This window comes from Ranitomeya imitator, chromosome 5 (assembly GCF_032444005.1).
Source record: "Ranitomeya imitator isolate aRanImi1 chromosome 5, aRanImi1.pri, whole genome shotgun sequence".
Taxonomy (NCBI): Eukaryota; Metazoa; Chordata; class Amphibia; order Anura; family Dendrobatidae; genus Ranitomeya; species Ranitomeya imitator.
In genome coordinates this window covers 564,236,734-564,254,778 of record NC_091286.1, presented here as the reverse complement: position 1 = coordinate 564,254,778, position 18,045 = coordinate 564,236,734, and the positions used below count along the sequence as shown (strand labels likewise).

Here is an 18,045-nt window from a genome sequence, read left to right as displayed (position 1 = left end):
AGTGGTTTCAAGAAATCCAATAATGCACTAAACCTGGACTGTCACAAACCTGGTGCTGTTTACAGCACGAAAATGCAACACGTTGCCTGCAGGTGGCGCTGTCACTACTTTGAGTTACACATTTAGAACCACCTCATTTCCATAGCTCTCCATTGTAAAGGACGATCTGAGACTCCCAAATTTTCACGTTGGATATAACAAATCGAGAATTATGTATGAAATGTCAGTTTATTCTTTTTTACAGTAAGTGTTGATGAGAAACATTGGTAAACATTTTTGTATGTTACAATAAAATAAAGAATACTACAATTGAAGTAATGCCATGTTGGTCCTGTCACAGTGTTCACAGTGTCGTCCTGGTCCAGGCTGAGACATGAGGAGGGAAAGTGTGGAGCACCAAGTAGTGGACTCATGATGCAGAGGAGAACCTAGAAAGACAAAAAGGAAAGCTCAGCCCATCCTATATGAACATACCCTTAAAGGGAACCTGGCAGCAGTGGCATGATGGCCAAAAAGGGAGACACCTGTCAATCACGAAGGGGGACTCTTCTCCTTTTGCTCAGTTCCTGTAAAAACTATGATTTGTCTGTGAAGCTGCAGCAAATTTCCTGCTGCTCATGGTTAGTGGCATGAGAGTGCGCAGAGATTCCCATTATATCTCGCTCACAATTCAGGGGTAATGTATGGCTGATCCAACTTCTCCTGATGCTGGGGGTTTTAGAAGCCTGACCTTCAGCGTTTAGCCAATTTTTCTGATGGCCTTACTTGATATGACTGTGAAACACAGACTGGGCTGACATCACAACACTGGGCCCGACCACCGGGTCTCCCGGCCTGTGCTAACTGCCTCATATATGGTTATATGGCTGTTATCTCAGGTCTGGATACTAGGCAGTGGGGCCAGGTGGAATCCGGGTAAAGGAGTTGTCTTCATAAGATAACCCCTTTATCCGCTTCACCCCGAAGCCTGTTTTCACCTTCCTGACCAGGCCAATTTTTACAATTCTGACCAGTGTCACTATGAAGTAAGGGTACCGTCACACAGTGGCATTTTGATCGCTACGACGGCACGATCCGTGACGCTCCAGCATCGTAACAATATCGCTCCAGCGTCGTAGACTGCTGTCACACTTTGCAATGTACAACGCTGGAGCGATAATTTCATGACGTATGTGCGATGTAGAAGTCGTTGGTTACTATGCGCACATCGTATACAATATCGTGCACACCTTTGTTACACCATGCGATCATGCCGCAACAGCGGGACAGTAGACGACGAAAGAAAGTTTCAAACGATCTGCTACGACATACGATTCTAAGCGGGGTCCCTGATCGCAGGAGCGTGTCAGACACAGCGAGATCGCTGGAACGTCACGGATATATCGCTGGAACGTCACAAATCGTGCCGTCGTAGCGATCAAAATGCCACTGTGTGACGGTACCCTTATAGCTCTTAAAAAGCTTCAACAGATCTTGATGATTCTGAGAATGTTTTTTCATGACGTATTGTACTTTATGGTAGTGGTAAAATTTCTTTGATATGGCTTGCATTTATTTGTGGAAAAAAACAAACTGAAATTGTTCGAAAATTTAGAAAAGTTCGCAATTTTCAAATTTTTATGCCCTTAAATCAGATAGTCATCGCACAAAATAGTTAATAAATAACATTTCACACATGTCTACTTTACATCAGCACAATTTTTTTAAACATCATTTTTTTGTTAGGAAGTTAAGGGGTAAAAGTTGAGCTGCGATTTCTAATTTTTACCACAAAATTTGCAAAAACATTTTTTTTAGGGACCACCTAACATTTGAAGTGACTTTGAGGAGCCTATATAACAGAAAATACCCAAAAGTTACACCATTCTAAAATCTGCTCCCTTCAAGGTGCTCAAAACCATATTATTTACCCGTTCAGGTGCTTCACAGAAATTTTTGGGCATATGGCTTGGAAGGGAAGGAGTGCCATTTGATTTTTTGAAGGTAAAATTTGCTGGCATAATTATTGGACTCCATGTCGTGTTTGGAGAGCCCCTAATGTGCTAAACAGTGGAACCCCCCCCCACAAAATCACACCATTTTGGAAACTTGACCCCTTTGGGCCCTTATTTAGATGTGTATTGAGCACCTTGAACCCCCCAGGTGCTTCAGAGAAGTTTATAAGTTTTTAAGCCGTGAAAATACAAAATTTGTAGCTAAATAATATTTTTGTATTTTCACAAGGGCAAAAGGAGAAAACGGACCCCAAAGTTTGTTGTGCAATCTCTCTGAGTTCACTGATACCCCACATGTGGTTGAAAACCACTTTTGAGGCACAGTGCAAAGCTCAGAATGGAAGAGGTGCCATATTACAGTGAAGATTTTGCTGCACTTGTTTGAGGGTGCCATATTACATTGGCAGAGCCCCTGAGGTGCCAGGATATCACAACCCCCCTCCCATAAGTGACCCCATTTTACCAATTAAACCTCTCAATGAATTCATCTAGGGGTGCAGTGATTATATTGACACCACAGGTCTGTCACAGACTTTTATACCATTGGTCAGTGAAGAAATAATAATTTAAATTTTTACCACCAAGATTGTGTGTTAGCCCCAGGTTTTACATTTTCACAATGGGAAATTGGTAAAAATTGCACCAAAATGTGTCCCACAATTTCTGCTGAATGTAGAAATACCCCATATGTGGATGTACGTACTACTTTGCCATATGGAGAGACTTGGGAGGGACAGAGCTGTATTTGCCTCCTGGAGCGCAGATTTTCCTATACTAGTTTGCAGATTCTATATGAACAGCCCCTAAGTGCTAGCAAAACAGAATCCCCCCTCATGTGACCACATTTTGGAAATTATAACCCTACAGATAATTATAACCCTACAGATGTAGTGATGATTTTGACTCCATGGGTATTTTCCAGAAACAAGCAGCAAAGAATGTTGCCGAGTGAAAATTGCAAACTGCTATTGTAGTGACCAGTACGTTGTAGTGCCCAGTGCATTATGCCCAGCTCGTGCTTCTGGAGACATGCACCTGTAGATTAGGTGGGCTCTTATCACTACAGAAATGCCAAACGTGTGGGTGCTAAATGTAGTTTAAGAACACAGGGGCTCAGAAGGGAGGGGGCATTTGATTTTGGGAGCGGAGAATTTGCTGAATTTCTTTTGGCGGGTGAGGAGCCATTTCGCTTTTCCAGAGCCTTTGTGCTACCAGTAACATAGAAGCCCCCAATATTTACGTTAACAGATGACAGATCTGAGTGGGGACTTGCTTTTTTTTGTGGATTGAGTTGAATATTTTATTGTGAACATTTTACATAACATTTGGGATGACATCTCTACGCTGACCACTTACTTTGGGGTTTCCATCTAAATGTCTGAGTGACGTGATTCAGATGAAAAACCCGAGGGACCCGTTCACTATAATGAGGCAATAGATTTACTCTGGACTACGTCTGGCCTCTGTTCAGCGGTGTCCTTTTCAGAAGGGCACAAAACTGTGGCCAATGGCACTTTTATGCAATTCTAAAAAAGACACCGCCCGATCACAGGTCACACGGCGTCCACAGTGCCTCCATCTGCCTCATTAAAGTAATTTTCCATCGGGAGGTCCATCTTCATCACGTATTTCAGAGATTCACATGGAAACCCCGATGCAAGCGCTCAGCACAGAGCGCAGGATAAATGTGAGCCGAGCCTTACTGCGATCTTTGGGAGGCAAAATGAAAAAAAATCAACAGCATGTGAAGAATTTGGTTTTATTTTTTACGCTGTTCCTCGTGCGGTATAAGTGGTTAGGCGACTTTATTCTTCGGGTTGGTGTGATTACAGCGATACCAGATTTATATGGTGTTTTTATGTTTGGCTGCTGTCACTCACTAAAAGTCGCTTTTTATTGCAAGCGATACATACATGCTAGCCACCTTAGGGAGAGACCCAAGTTGGGCTAAATGTAGCGGGACGAAAGAGACCGAAAAGCCCTCTACTCAAAGGAAATACATAGTGGATGCTTTCCTGAAACGGAAAGTACTTGCAAGCAGCATAATACAAAGAATAGCAGGTTTACCCAGAATCCTTTGCAGTAGGCGGAGCTATGCAAATCATCTCTTTCCACCCCTGTCTAATCCACAGCGCTTGGAACCGCCAAGCGTGCAATGCTGCGGATTAGTTTCTAAATTTACACAGCCAACCAATTCCTACCTGTGGACACGTGTTTCGGGCTTTAGGCCCTCATCAGCACAGGGCTGGAATTGGTTGGCTGTATGGAGTGGGGCTCGGTGAGCAAGCGATACATACATGCTAGCCACCTTAGGGAGAGACCCAAGTTGGGCTAAATGTAGCGGGACGAAAGAGACCGAAAATCATCTTTCCACCCCTGTCTAATCCACAGCGCTTGGAACCGCCAAGCGTGCAATGCTGCGGATTAGTTTCTAAATTTAGAAACTAATCCGCAGCATTGCACGCTTGGCGGTTCCAAGCGCTGTGGATTAGACAGGGGTGGAAAGAGATGATTTGCATAGCTCCGCCTACTGCAAAGGATTCTGGGTAAACCTGCTATTCTTTGTATTATGCTGCTTGCAAGTACTTTCCGTTTCAGGAAAGCATCCACTATGTATACACTTTTTATTGCAAAAAATTGTTTTTGCATCACCATATTTTGCGAGCTATAATTTCATGTTTCGGCCGAGAGAGTCATGTGAGGGCTTGTTTTTGCTGGACGAGCTGACGTTTTTATTGGTACCATTTTCAGGCACATGACATTTTTTGATCGTTTTCTATTCTGATTTTTGGGAGACAGATACCGTTCCGCGTGTGGTAAAATTGATAAAGCAGTTTTATTCTTCGGGTCAGTATGATTACAGCGATACCTCATTTATATAATTTTTATGTTTTGGCGCTTTTACACAATAAAAACTTTTATAGAAAAATTTTTTTGCATTGTTTTATTCTGAGAGCTGTAACTTTCTCCTACGCCTCATTGGGGGACACAGGACCATGGGTGTTATGCTGCTGCCACTAGGAGGACACTAAGTTAACACACAAAGAATAGCTCCTCCCCTGCAGTATACACCCTCCTGCTGGCTCTAAGTGAACCAGTTCTTGCTTAGTGTCTGTAGGAGGCACTTGGGTCTGCTTTCAGACCCCACCGTTTTGTTTTCCCTTAACCGAGCAAATGGGGGCGACGGATCCTTTCTAGGTTCTGATCTCCCCCGAATCATCAACAGGCAAGTACGTGGAGCGTCCCTCCCGTATCCTTTCTGGCAATGTTGGATGCCAGCCCTGAGCTCACCTTACGGGCGACTGTTCCTTCGCGTTCCGATCTCCCCCCTCCATAGCAGGCAACCAGATGGAGTAGCCCTCCATCTACCTCTCCTGGAGCCAGGTGCATAGCCGGACATATTACGCATGGCGTCCGTGCAGCCCCCCCACTGCATCACCACTGATATAGCGGATGACGCAAGGCGTCAGAAGCTCTCCACCCCCTCCCTGACTATGGTAAAAGTGGATTGAGCACCGGCCCACCTCATCTACCGTGAGTACGCTGCAGGGGCCGAGGCACTAGGGGGTCCTGGTCCCCAGGGTATGGAAGGTCCGCACCTCTAGCAGGGCATAAAGCCCGGGTCCGTGGATGGTCCGCAGTGCTGCATTGCTATGAAGGAGCGTGGCTCACGATGGCACTAATAGTGGTCACGACACCGCAACCTTTTCAAATTTAGTCCCCGGCTTTTCCCCTTCATACAGGCCGGAGTTGCCACGCCCACCGGCAATTACCGCCGCCCATCTTTTTTCACAGATCTCGGCGGCCATCTTGGGACACCCACAGCGCTAATCCTGCAGCGCTGCTCCAGCTATCCTAATCACAGCCTTCAGGACCGTACATTGTGGACCTCCCCTGTGGACTCAAGACACAGGACCTGGGTCAGCTGCAGAAACATAGCTTAACCCTTCCCCTGCTAGTAAGCACTCTCCTCAAGGCTACTATGTCTCAATCAAGGCCTCACAAAAAGTCTGGGAAAACCCACACTGTGCTCTTCGCTGCACGTACCTCTTGTAAGGTCTCATTACCCTGGGGTCACAATACTGCATTGTGCACAGCTTGTGAACCGGTGACTGCTCAGGAACCACCTGTTACTGATACCGAACCTAGTGAGCCTGGTCCCCCTGAGTGGGCTACCTCCCTTATCCGGTCTATGGCATCCCTGGCAAAAGCGTTAGAATCGTTCCGAGACCTCTCCTCTAACCAGGGCACTCTTACGGATGACTCTTCCGATCCTCAAAACTCCTCGTCCTCTAGGAGTCGTACATTGCCAAGGAGCTCTCGCTCTTCCAGGAAAAGGACTCATGCCATATCCCCAGACCATCACCGGGTTTCTGGTTCTGAGAGCTCCATTTCTCGCTCCCCTTCCATTGGGGCTAGTAGAGAACCTGTTTCAGAGGACGATTCTGACACGTCCTTAGATCAGGAATTTCATCACGATCAGGAGATTCTCAACTCTGAGTCAGTGAATAAGGCTTTGAAACTTGAGGAGGAACCTTTATCTAAAACAGATCATGCCGTGTTCACCACTCATCCCGAATTTAAGGAAATCGTTGAATCTCACAGGATCCGTCCCGATAAACGATTCACAGGGCAGAAGCCCATGGAATCAAAAATATCCCTTTGCCCAGAATCTAAGAAAAGATTGGTCTCAATCTCCCCCGGTAGATCCTCCGGTATCACGCCTGGCTACTAAAATCTATTTTATCCTCTTTGGAGGGCGCCTCTATTAAAAACCCAACCGATCGTCAGATCGACAATATGGCGCGTTCAGCCTTTGAAGCCTCAGCAGCCGCACTCTTCCCATCTTTTGCCGATACGTGGGTGGCGAAGGTCTTGTCTGCAGCGGTGCTGGATACCGATCTCCCCCCTTCCCCGAGATAGCAGACCTCGCTACTCAAGATAGCCAGAGCTGGAGATTTTGTATTACCGCATCCCAGGACGCTTCTAACTGTGCTTCGCAAGCAGCAGCAAACGCCATCACCATCCAGAGGTCCTTTTGGCTCAGGGACTGGCTTGTGGATTCGGCTTCCAAAAAGTCATTGACTTCTCTTCCATATCAGAGCGGTCGCCTTTTTGGCGAAAAGCTCGACCAATTAATTTCCGACGCCACTAGAGGGAAAAGTAAATTTCTTCCACAACAGAGACCCTTTCAGCCCTTTCGGAACCAGCAGCAGCAGGCTCGGTCCCGATTTTTTTTTTTTTCGCTTCAACTCAAATTTGTCCTCTACTTCCACATCTTCCAGACCTGGCCGGGCACAACGTAGGGATAGAGGTCCTCAGACCTCTTACAAACCTTCCCCTTCTTGGAAAGGCAGGCCTAGGCAGTCAGGGTCCAGGGGATCCAGACCGGGCAGGTCTCCCACACAATGACTCCCTGCGGTATCCGGAGGACACCCTCAAAGTAGGCAGCCGTCTGCTTTCCTTCAGCGATGCGTGGCTCTCGGTCGTTCACGACGAATGGGTCCGCGACCTAGTGTCCTCCAGATACAAGACAGAATTTTCCTCTCTTCCACCAAATTGCTTTTTCCTGTCTTCTCCTCCCAGGGCAATGGCATCAGAGTTCTTACAGGCAATAAGCTCCCTAAAAGAAGACAGGGTTATTATCCCGGTTCCTCAAAGCGAAAGGTTTCAAGGTTTTTATTCAAACCTGTTCATTGTTCCAAAGAAGGACGGTACAGTACGGCCCATACTGGACCTAAAACTGCTGAACAAGTTCGTCAGGGTGCGACTGTTCCAGATAGATTTGCTTCGTTCTGTCATCGCCTCCATGGAGAAAGGCGAGTTCCTGGCGTCCATAGACATCCAGGACGCGTACCTCCACATTCCCATTTTACCTTCTCACCAAAGGTTTCTTCGCTTCGCAATTCAGGAAGAACACTTTCAGTTTGCTGTTCTGCCCTTCGGCCTCGCCACCGCTCCAAGGGTATTCACCAAGGTCATGGCGGCTTCTGTGGCCATCCTCCATACCCGAGGCGTGGTGGTGTTACCGTATCTAGACGATATCCCCATCAAAGGCCCCTCTTTCCGCACTGCAAGGAGGCCGTGACCATCACAATAGATACTCTTTCTCGCCTGGGTTGGAAGACAGACTTCCAAAAATCTTCCCCAGTACCGGCTCAGGGAATTTCCTTTCTAGGAATGATACTGGACTCGTCCCAGGGGTTGGTACTTCTTCCCCCGGAAAAGATCTCAGGCTTACACCGGGAAGCTCAGAAGCTCTCCCAACCTCATACTCACTCTCTATGTTTCATTATGAGAGTCCTCGGCAGGATGGTAGCAGCTATGGAGGCGGTCCCATTTGCTCAATTACACCTCCGCCCCTTACAACATGCTCTCCTGGCTGTGTGGGACAGGAACCCGTCCTCTCTCAATCATCGTTTCCTCCTTCCCCAGCGAGTCAGACAGTCTCTCAGGTGGTGGACTTTGAAGTCCTCCCTGAATCAAGGGAAGTCTTTTCTCCCAGTACATTGGCTAGTTGTGACAACAGATGCCAGGGGAGCAGTGTTCCACCATCACACTGCTCAGGGCCGCTGGAATGCCCATGATCAATGCTAGCATCGATTGTGGGCGTTGCTGCGGGGTGTCAGCCATCATACAGATCGTGCCACCGTACATATACAGTTCTTTGCAGGAATGCAGCTCCCATAGAGAAGTATATGTACGGTGCATGTTGGGAAGGGGTTAACCTGGGCTCTGAAAGCTCTATACAACTTCAGTCAACAGGTATAAAATACATATATATATATATATATATAAGTCCCCCTCTCGGCTTATACTCGAGTCATATACCCGGGTGTCAGCAGGGGAGGGGGAGCGGGGGCTGTGTAATCATACTTACCTGCTCCCAGCGCGGTCCCTGCAGTCCCTGGCTTCTCCGGCGCTGCAGATTCTTCCTGCACTGAGCGGTCACATGGCACCGCTCATTACAGAAATGAATAGGCAGCTCCACCCCCATAGGGGAGGAGCCGCATATTCATTGCTGTAAATGATCGGTGCCATGTGACCGCTCAGTGCAGGAAGAAGCTGCAGCGCCGGAGAAGCCAGGGACTGCAGGGACCGCGCCGCAGCAGGTACCTGCTCCTCGCTCCGGCTCCGTCTGCAGCGTCCTCTAGCAATGACGCTCAGGTTAGAGGGCGCTGTGACGTAGTCAGTGCGCGCCCTCTGCTGAGCGTCAGTGCTGGAGACGGAGCCGCAGAGGAGCAGGTAATTATTGAAAGCGCCGGCGTCCTGAGAAGAGAGGTGAGTATGTGATTTTTTTTTTTTTTTTTTATGGCAGCACCAGCAGCATTCTAAGGAGCACCTATGGGGCCATAAAGGTGCAGAGCATATAAGGGGCACAGCATTATAAGGAGCACCTATGGGGCCATAAAGGTGCAGAGCATATATGGGGCACAGCATTATAAGGAGCACCTATGGGGCCATAAAGGTGCAGAGCATATAAGGGGCACAGCATTATAAGGAGCATCTATGGGGCCATAAAGGTGCAGAGCATATATGGGGCACAGCATTATAAGGAGCACCTATGGGGCCATAAAGGTGCAGAGCATATATGGCACAGCATTATAAGGAGCATCTATGGGGCCATAATCAACGGTGCAGAGCATTCTATATAGCACAGTTGTATATGGAGCATCTATGGGGCAATAATGAACGGTATGGAGCATCTATTTTTATTTTTGAAATTCACTGGTAAATGCTGCATTTTCTACCCTAGGCTTATACTCGAGTCAATAAGTTTTCCCAGTTTTTTGTGGCAAAATTAGGGGGGTCGGCTTATACTCGGGTCGGCTTATACTCGAGTATATACGGTATATATATATCAGTTTTTTTACATTACCTTTGTACCCGCTGAACCAAGTGAGAAATGAGCTGGTCTGTGATTCCAGGACTGGACTCTTCCGCTAAGCTAAAAGCGTTCTCTAGTTCCTGTACGGATCCAAATGCTCCAGCGCAGCGCTGCTCCCTCAGCTGTATGAGGACACAGGGAAAGAACATTTACTTATAATGAAGATGGAGCAACTGCTGCAAACCCTGAAGACAATACAGTTCTCCATCCACCTAAATTCATTCAATAAAGAATCACTGATGTAAAGGGCACAGAGTGTGGCTGATGGCAGCAACGATTGTCAAATACAGGGTGATTCACTCGCTATATAGCAGCATATTGAAATAAAATATAACTTTTAATATATAGGTTTAAAAATAAAAAAAAATACAAACGTACAAAAATAACCTAAAGTGCAAGGGGCTAAAAAAAGACAACACAGTGGAGTATACACCAGCAGGGTTAACACAATAATCTATGTAGAACTTAAGACCCGTGGTCCTTCAGTTACACCCCGAGTTTGGCAATCATTGGTGTTCTCTATAACTGTGTACCATGACTATACACAGTGCTGTTAAGACTAAACTTAGTGCAGACACCCAATCGACATAGCCCAGGGCAGCCCGGAACTCCTGGACTCAAGCGATGCACCAGACTAAACCTCCCTAGTTGCTGGGATTACAGGTGCCCGCCACTGTTAAGAGACAGGTACAGGCAATGAACCAAGCTTTGTGTAAACCCCACTATTATGCATCAGTAAGAGACCACAACATGGCAGGTTTTGCGGACCACCTAATCGAGAATATTCCTTAAGTCCAACCAAAAATATCTGCCCTGGTCTTAAACCGTCTGCAAATAGGTTAAACAAATGACTAACAGTTGCTGCACCCAATGGCTTGCCACGCAACCAACCTGACTGCCACTAATCAGTCTTTATATAGTATGGCATGTCTCACAAATCTCCAGTGGACTATCATAGTTCCCATTAATAATTTAAGGTCATAGCACGCCACATACAAGCCATAAGGAGGTGTCACCGATATATGCGGTGTTATGTTCTGTACATACACTCTGTACGGTTAGTCTATGGTAAACCACACTCCTAAATCAGACCCTTCATAACATCCATAAAGGAATCAAATGCGACATGTAGGCAAAATAAATCCTGTATATAGGAGACGCCTCACCCGATTCAGAAGAAATGATTGCTGTATTCCTCTATCCTAATTCAGTGGTGGACACTCTCCCCCATTCTTCCTTTTCTAGACGCGTTTTTCATCATCACTCATCAGTGGAGTACTCAGGGGCCAGTGCGACCATGTCACCAGTAAAGTTGCCGTTATGTGTGTGTGGTGACTTTGGAGAATCCTATTTTGTCATTCAAGTTTGGTATAAAATGGACCAACTCCAAAAATTTATAATAAGTTGGGTGCAATAGTACAATGCAGTTTGCGCTGTAAAAAATTTTTAATAAGAATTTGGGAAAGTTATGAGTTGTCCTATAAATGTCTGTTCTGTTCCCGATCTAAGGATCTCGGCTATTAGTGGAGATGAATCTGTTCTGCACTTTATGTACATGCTCAGCAGTGATCAGTGCTGTGGAGTCATAGATGAGATGAATCTGTGCTGCACTTTATGTACATGCTCAGTAGTGACCAGTGCTGTGGGGTCATAGATGAGATGAATCTGTGCTGCACTTTATGTACATGCTCAGTAGTGATCAGTGCTGTGGGGTCATAGATGAGATGAATCTGTGCTGCACTTTATGTAAATGCTCAGTAGTGATCAGTGCTGTGGAGTCAGATGAGATGAATCTGTGCTGCACTTTATGCACATGCTCAGTAGTGATCAGTGCTGTGGAGTCGGAGTTGAGATGAATCTGTGCTGCACTTTATGCACATGCTCAGTAGTGCTCAGTGCTGTGGAGTCATAGATGAGATGAATCTGTGCTGCACTTTATGCACATGCTCAGTAGTGCTCAGTGCTGTGGAGTCATAGATGAGATGAATCTGTGCTGCACTTCATGTACATGCTCAGTAGTGCTCAGTGCTGTGGAGTCATAGTTGAGATGAATCTGTGCTGCACTTTATGCACATGCTCAGTAGTGCTCAGTGCTGTGGAGTCATAGAGGAGATGAATCTGTGCTGCACTTTATGTGCGTGCTCAGTAGTGATCAGTGCTGTGTCTGAGTCAGAGGTTTGGCTTGTGCGTGCTCAGTAGTGATCAGTGCTGTGTCTGAGTCAGAGGTTTGGCTTACCGACTCCACAGTCCTGGCCCCCACAGGTAAAATGAAGCAATATACATGACTATTTAAAGCAATAGGTTGTAATTAGTGTAAATCAATTTGCAGCAATGTGTATGAAGCCTAATGAAGATTCACTGGTGCAGCATACCACCTAGTTTTGCATTGAAGCAATACTGAGTCACAAACAGTAGGGGGCACCATTACTGGCTATGCCTTTGCACTTCTGTCCATAAAGTAGAGCAGTGGTCCCCAACTCCAGGCCTCGAGGGCCGCCAACAGTGCAGGTTTTCAGGATTTCTTTAGTATTGCATCGGTGGTAATGTGATCATCTGCACAGGTGATGATTCCAACCCCTCTGCAATACTAAGGAAATCCTGAAAACCTGCACTGTTGGCGGCCCTCGAGGCCTGGAGTTGGGGACCACTGAAGTAGAGTCTCACCTCCTGGAAAACTGGAGCAACAAGAGCTGATAAGCAGTGGGATCTTGGCAAGCGTTTTATCGCTTCTGCTGGCTGCAGATACAAGCACAAGGTAAGTCTTTTCCTAAATTCATCACAAACATTTAAACAATTGTCAAAACTTAATTCATCTCGAAAAAAAAATTGCAGTCTGTAAACTTGATTTACAAGGAACGGAACACTACACAGATGCATTCACATGGGAAATTTTGGTTGCATTTTTTTTTTTCTCCAGAAAAATATGAACTTGGGTAGAATACCATGCCTATGGCTGAAAGCATGATACTTAAAGAAAAAATAAAATAATTCAGACTGGCTCACAGCTCTTCTATCATACTTAAAGTATATACTTTTACAGACAATCAGCTGCCTACAACGTGATCTTCCCTGTAACGTTACATATATTTTAAGAGATTTTTCTACATGCGGAGTGACAATTTAGTAAATTCAGAAAGGAATGACATTCACCTGCTGGTATCCCCACTGTAGACGGTTCATGGAGGAGGGGCGCATGGTTTCTGGAAAGGACCAGTGCGGAGTCTGGGACTGACTTTTGTCATCCTCGTTGTCTCTGGGTATAACGATAGAAGTAATCGGTACTGCACAACGCCGCATATAAACAAGTATCAGCACGGATACTCCACACTTTACTAATTGTACTCACAAGTCGTCGTCCGAGCTGGAGTCGTCGCGGTGGCCCTGAGATTTCCAGCGCCTGTAACGCTCCACGAGCTCCATCAGGAAGGAGGTTTTCTTAGTGTATCGTAAGATAAAGCGGTGTTTCAGCAGTTCCCTTGCTGTAGGCCTCTACAATGTAGGACATATGTGAGACCACAGAAATGAATATGACAATTCAAAATACTCAGAATTTAAGTTTGTTTTTTAAAATATGGATTTACTATATATTTTGTTGTTGGTTTTTCCGATGACCATTCAAATCTAAGACTGTTAAAGAATGGGATTATAGCGTAAAAATAGTCACCAATCTGGGGTCTTTGTTCAAGCAGGCATCCACAAATTCTTTGAACGGTTTGCTGTGCTGCCCCTGCAAAGCTGGAGGGTTATTCTTAGGAATTAAGAACAAGACTCTCATAGGATGGAGGTCAGAATACGGCGGTTCCCCCTTAGCCAGCTCAATGGCTGTGATGCCCAAGGACCAGATATCAGCCTGGAATAAAAAAAGAAAAAAAATTAATAAAGACAAAACAAGACTTTAGAGAATAAGCAGAGAAGCTGTAAGAGATTCCAACCTTAAAGTCATAGGCAGACTGCTTGATGACCTCAGGAGCCATCCAGAATGGGGTTCCCACAAAGGTGTTCCTCTTGATCTGAGTATCTGTCAGTTGACCGGCTACCCCAAAATCAGCCAGCTTCACATCACCCTGCTCTGACAACAGCACATTAGCAGCTGAAAAGACAAAGAGGACAATTACATGAGCCGACAACCCACTGGAAGTAAAAGGAGTTTTCCCCATGACAAAACATTACATGAATTTTCCGTAAATGTTGTACCAGTGCTTCACCTTTAATGTCTCTGTGAATCTTCCGCTCAGAGTGTAAATAATCTAGGCCTTTCAGGATCTCCCGCAATATGGTGGCTATATAGGACTCCTCCAGTGGGCCGGGCTTTAACTGCAGCAATAGAGAGCAGAAAAAAGATGAGGTCTATGGAACTGCAGTCTGTGGCACCTTCCTATAGTCAGAAAGTTACTGACAAAAAAAAAAAAGTAGCTCAGTATTATTTACTTATACATTCATCCTTGTGAGAAATACCCAGATAGTTGTCGGGGCTTCTGTCACAGGATTCCCGTGGAAATCAAATATAATCGTTTATTTAGGAGTTACAGGATAAAAACGCGTTTAGGCTATGTTCACACCTTGCGGATTTTGCTGCGGATCCGCAGCGGATTTGACCGCTGCGGATCTGCAGCAGTTTCCCATGAGTTTACAGTACAATGTAAACCTATGGGAAACAAAAAACGCTGTGCACATGCTGCGGAAAAAACCGCGTGGAAACGCAGCGGATTACATTCCGCAGCATGTCACTTCTTTTCTGCGGATTTTCACCTGTTCCAATAGGAAACTGCAGATGAAAATCCGCAGAAGAAACCGCAGTAAAAACCGCGATAAATCCGCAGTAAAAACCGCGATGGGTTTTCACTGCGGATTTTGGAATTCTGCTGCGGAAAAATTCACAGTGGAATCTGCAAAGTGTGAACATAGCCTTAGACTGCAATATCCTGGAGTCGTCTTCAGGTTGTTTAAAAAATATGTATATTGTTGTTTTATCCTGTAACTCCTAAATAAGCAATATTTGATTTCCTCGAGAATGTTGTGATGGAAGCGCCGACATCTATCTGGGTATTTCTCTCTATTGATTGCTTTCACCATGGTTGTCTGAAGCCTCCCGTGAGCCCAGCTGGACGAGCTGCAGTCCGCCTTCTCGGGATTCCTGTGGGATCCGGTTTATACCTCATTCCGCCTGTTTCTGGTGAGTGCAACTATTAGGGATGTTGCAGCGGATCTGCAGCTGCGGGTCTGCAGCAGCTTTCCATGCGTTTACAGTACAATGTAAACCTATGGAAACCGCAATCCGCAGTGCCCATGCTGCGGAAAAAAATGTGCGAAAACACTGCGGGTTACATTCCGCAACATGTCAATTTTCTACGGATTCCACAGCGGTTTACACCTGCTCCATAATAGGAATCCGCAGGTGTAAATCCGCAGATGGAATCCACACAAAATCCGCATAAAAACCGCGGTAAACCCGCAGGGAAAACGCAGTGCCTTTTACCTGTGGATATGTGAAATCCGCTGCGGAAAAATCCACAGCCCTCAAAAATACGTGTGCACATAGCCTTACAGCGTGCAATTTAGAAACAGTTTTTACTACACTTAAATCGTCCGCGGTGTTTGTTCCCCTTTTGTCTCCCTATCTCTTAGGGTCAGTTTGATACATTCATCCTTGTGTCGGAGGTATTCAGCAGGAAATCATCTGCTGTATAACTCCCCCTCCCCAAAAAAACAAAACCCATGTGAACTTACCAAATCTAGAGCAGATCCTCCGCCCAAATACTCCATGATGATCCATAGCTTTGATCCCTGTAACAAAGACATTGTAATATGTTAATGATGGAAATAAAAAATATATAATTAAAAAAAAGTAAAATATATAAAATAATATATATTACACACACCCCTCCTCCTCCCACATCCAATAAAGAGGCTTAACTACATGACTGCGTTTATTATTGAAGTCCGCATCTCAATCAGTCATGGCTGATGCGGGGACATAGAAGAGATCTTGCTGCTCATATTATCAGCTGACATGTTATGCAGAGATAGACAGGGAGCGCTCTGCTGGTACGAAACGAAAATGGAAGAGAAGATTCCTGAACGGCCATGGAAATTGGTACACACTGAGGATGAGAATGTTTAATTCCTTTGCTTTTATACTACTTTGGGCTGGACAATCCCTTTAAGTCTCTCATCTAGACTCTGTTTCCTAGTGCAGAGCATTCACAGTACATTAATAAAAGTTTGGGACGTTCACCTTCAGGTAGGAGCCATAATAGCGGGTGATGTAAGGACTGTCACACTGGCTCAGAACCGTGATCTCTTGTTGAATGTCCTCAATCTCATCTTCTGCCTCTTCCAGGTCTATGATCTTGATGGCCACCACTTCTTTGCTGCGGTTCTCTATACCCTTGTACACTTCTCCAAATGATCCCCTCCCAATGCGCTCCAGCTTGGTGAAGAGGCGTTCTGGGTCCATTCTTGATCCCTACGGAGGAAGAAATAATCAGAAAGTCACAACACATAGCATTTGTACCACTTAGTCTAGATGAGCTGTCACATGAGAGCGGCTTCCCTCCCCCCGTCCCATTTCCTTTACCGAATTCCACATATAAATCCCGGGGCAAGTGGCAGCGTAATGCGGCCGCGCCAGGCAGTTCTACCGGTCACTGTCCGCCTCATGTAACAGTAACCAATGGTGGATTCGGTGTAGACGCAGCAGTCGCCTTTTGGTATTAAACCACAATCAGTTTGGCAATTTTATTTTTCTGAAATCAACCAAAAAGCGTCTTTGATTTTCCGATCTGCATGATAAGAATAACACGACTGCTTAGAGGCGACATTCTTTCAGCCGATGCCTGAGGCTCATTCTGTTCTACAGGACGTGGATCAGTGCTGAGTAGGCAGCTGTGGAGCAGGTTAGTGCAGGTACAGGTCACCTGACTAGTGCGGCCCGGACACGGGAAGAAGCCACGCTGCTAGCCATCAGCTACTGTGGCTTGTTGGTGGGCTAGCAGCAGAGGGTGACCCCATAGCGGTGTCCTGCAATAAGAGGGAGAATTACCTGTGATGGGAAGTCCCGCAGATGCGCCATTCTGGAGCGACAGATCAGTGACCCGCAGACTGGGGATGATGGCACAGCTCGCCCCACATCGCTCGCCCCCTCTATAATCTACACACACTGACACGGAGCAGCAGCTGTGAGGGTGCTCTGCTACTAATACCCCTAGTCTCCAGCAGTGTGCAGATAACGTGCCCCTCGCCCAGCACACTACATCCCCAGGCAGCACGCACCTCCCTCCTATACTACGCTATGGCGACCCATATCGCTGAGCCACAGCCGCTCAGCACAGCAGTCCACAGGGTCCTAACAGCTGGCCTGCTCTGTACAGAGAGCAAAACAGCCCACCCGAATGTCACACACGTACTTACGTCATCCCCGCCCGGGAATCTGGGACACGTAGTTCTTTTGACAGACGTCGTCAATTGTGCTGACAGCACCGAGAACTACAAATCCCAAAAGCTAAAGGCGCGGGGTGTTCTGGGAGTTGTAGTAGCTAGGTGTGGGCGTAAACAGGAGACATTTAAGTCATGTGACCGGAGTTAGGCGTTACGTCACGCCCATGGAAACCGCTCTGGGAAAGTGGGAGGGAATAAGGGTAACTGGTATCACGTGACCACAAGTAACCCGCGCATTGCCGATATAGACATAACCTGGGCTGCGCCTAGTAATACAAAAAAAGTGGTTTTAATAATGATATTTGAGTTCTAAAATGATATTAGCATGCACTGTGTGTCCCAGTAAGAAACGGGCATCATAATGGAGGCCAGATTGACCCCATTATTGTCAGTGGGGTCCACCTGCTTCCATTATGTGGCCCAAACTACTCTCTAGAGCAGAACCCATAAGAAAAGACGGAAAGTAAAAAGGTGTCAGAGGAAGCTTAGGCTGTGTTCACACAAGGTTTTCTTTCAGACACTTTTTGAGTGGCTCCATCAAGTGTCCAAAATCCCAAGCGGTTAAAAGAAGTGACCAGACCTTTCTTCAGGTTTTCTGCAAAAAAAAAAAATGCTGCATACAAGTCAATAGGTTACCGAAACTCCGGAAGATGCCTGGGCATTTTTTGGAATATATCTGAATGCTGTATGATTGTATTTATAAGGCCGGGGTCACACTTGCAACTG

The 18,045-nt window shown here is 46.1% G+C and overlaps 1 protein-coding gene across 3 annotated transcripts; it reads right to left on the bottom strand.

The window, feature by feature from the left end:
- Positions 1-209: 209 nt before the first annotated feature.
- Positions 210-17,435, bottom strand: STK25 (serine/threonine kinase 25). 3 transcript variants are annotated; one of them, XM_069727714.1, is made up of 11 exons: positions 17,293-17,435; positions 16,118-16,348; positions 15,610-15,666; positions 14,088-14,196; positions 13,815-13,972; positions 13,547-13,732; positions 13,229-13,371; positions 13,033-13,135; positions 12,547-12,618; positions 9,874-10,004; positions 210-428 (listed from the first exon to the last, which is right to left on the bottom strand). In XM_069727714.1, the coding sequence occupies exons 2-11, from the start codon at positions 16,337-16,339 to the stop codon at positions 410-412; spliced, it is 1,200 nt and encodes a 399-aa protein (XP_069583815.1). In that variant the 5' UTR covers positions 16,340-16,348; positions 17,293-17,435; the 3' UTR covers positions 210-409. The 3 variants fall into 3 exon arrangements, with proteins under 3 accessions (XP_069583815.1, XP_069583816.1, XP_069583814.1); XM_069727715.1 differs by having other exon boundaries at positions 17,289-17,353; XM_069727713.1 differs by lacking the exon at positions 17,293-17,435 and adding an exon at positions 16,925-17,267.
- Between the last annotated feature and the right edge of the window lie 610 nt (positions 17,436-18,045).

Excerpts from the sequence above, each read along its gene's own strand:
- STK25 (XM_069727713.1), bottom strand. The coding sequence starts at position 16,954 with ATGGCGCATCTGCGGGACTTCCCATCACAG. Across the intron at positions 16,349-16,924 it reads TGCGGGACTTCCCATCACAG|GGATCAAGAATGGACCCAGA; the intron begins GTAATTCTCCCT and ends CTTCCTCCGTAG. Across the intron at positions 13,733-13,814 it reads AGTCTGCCTATGACTTTAAG|GCTGATATCTGGTCCTTGGG; the intron begins GTTGGAATCTCT and ends TTTTTATTCCAG.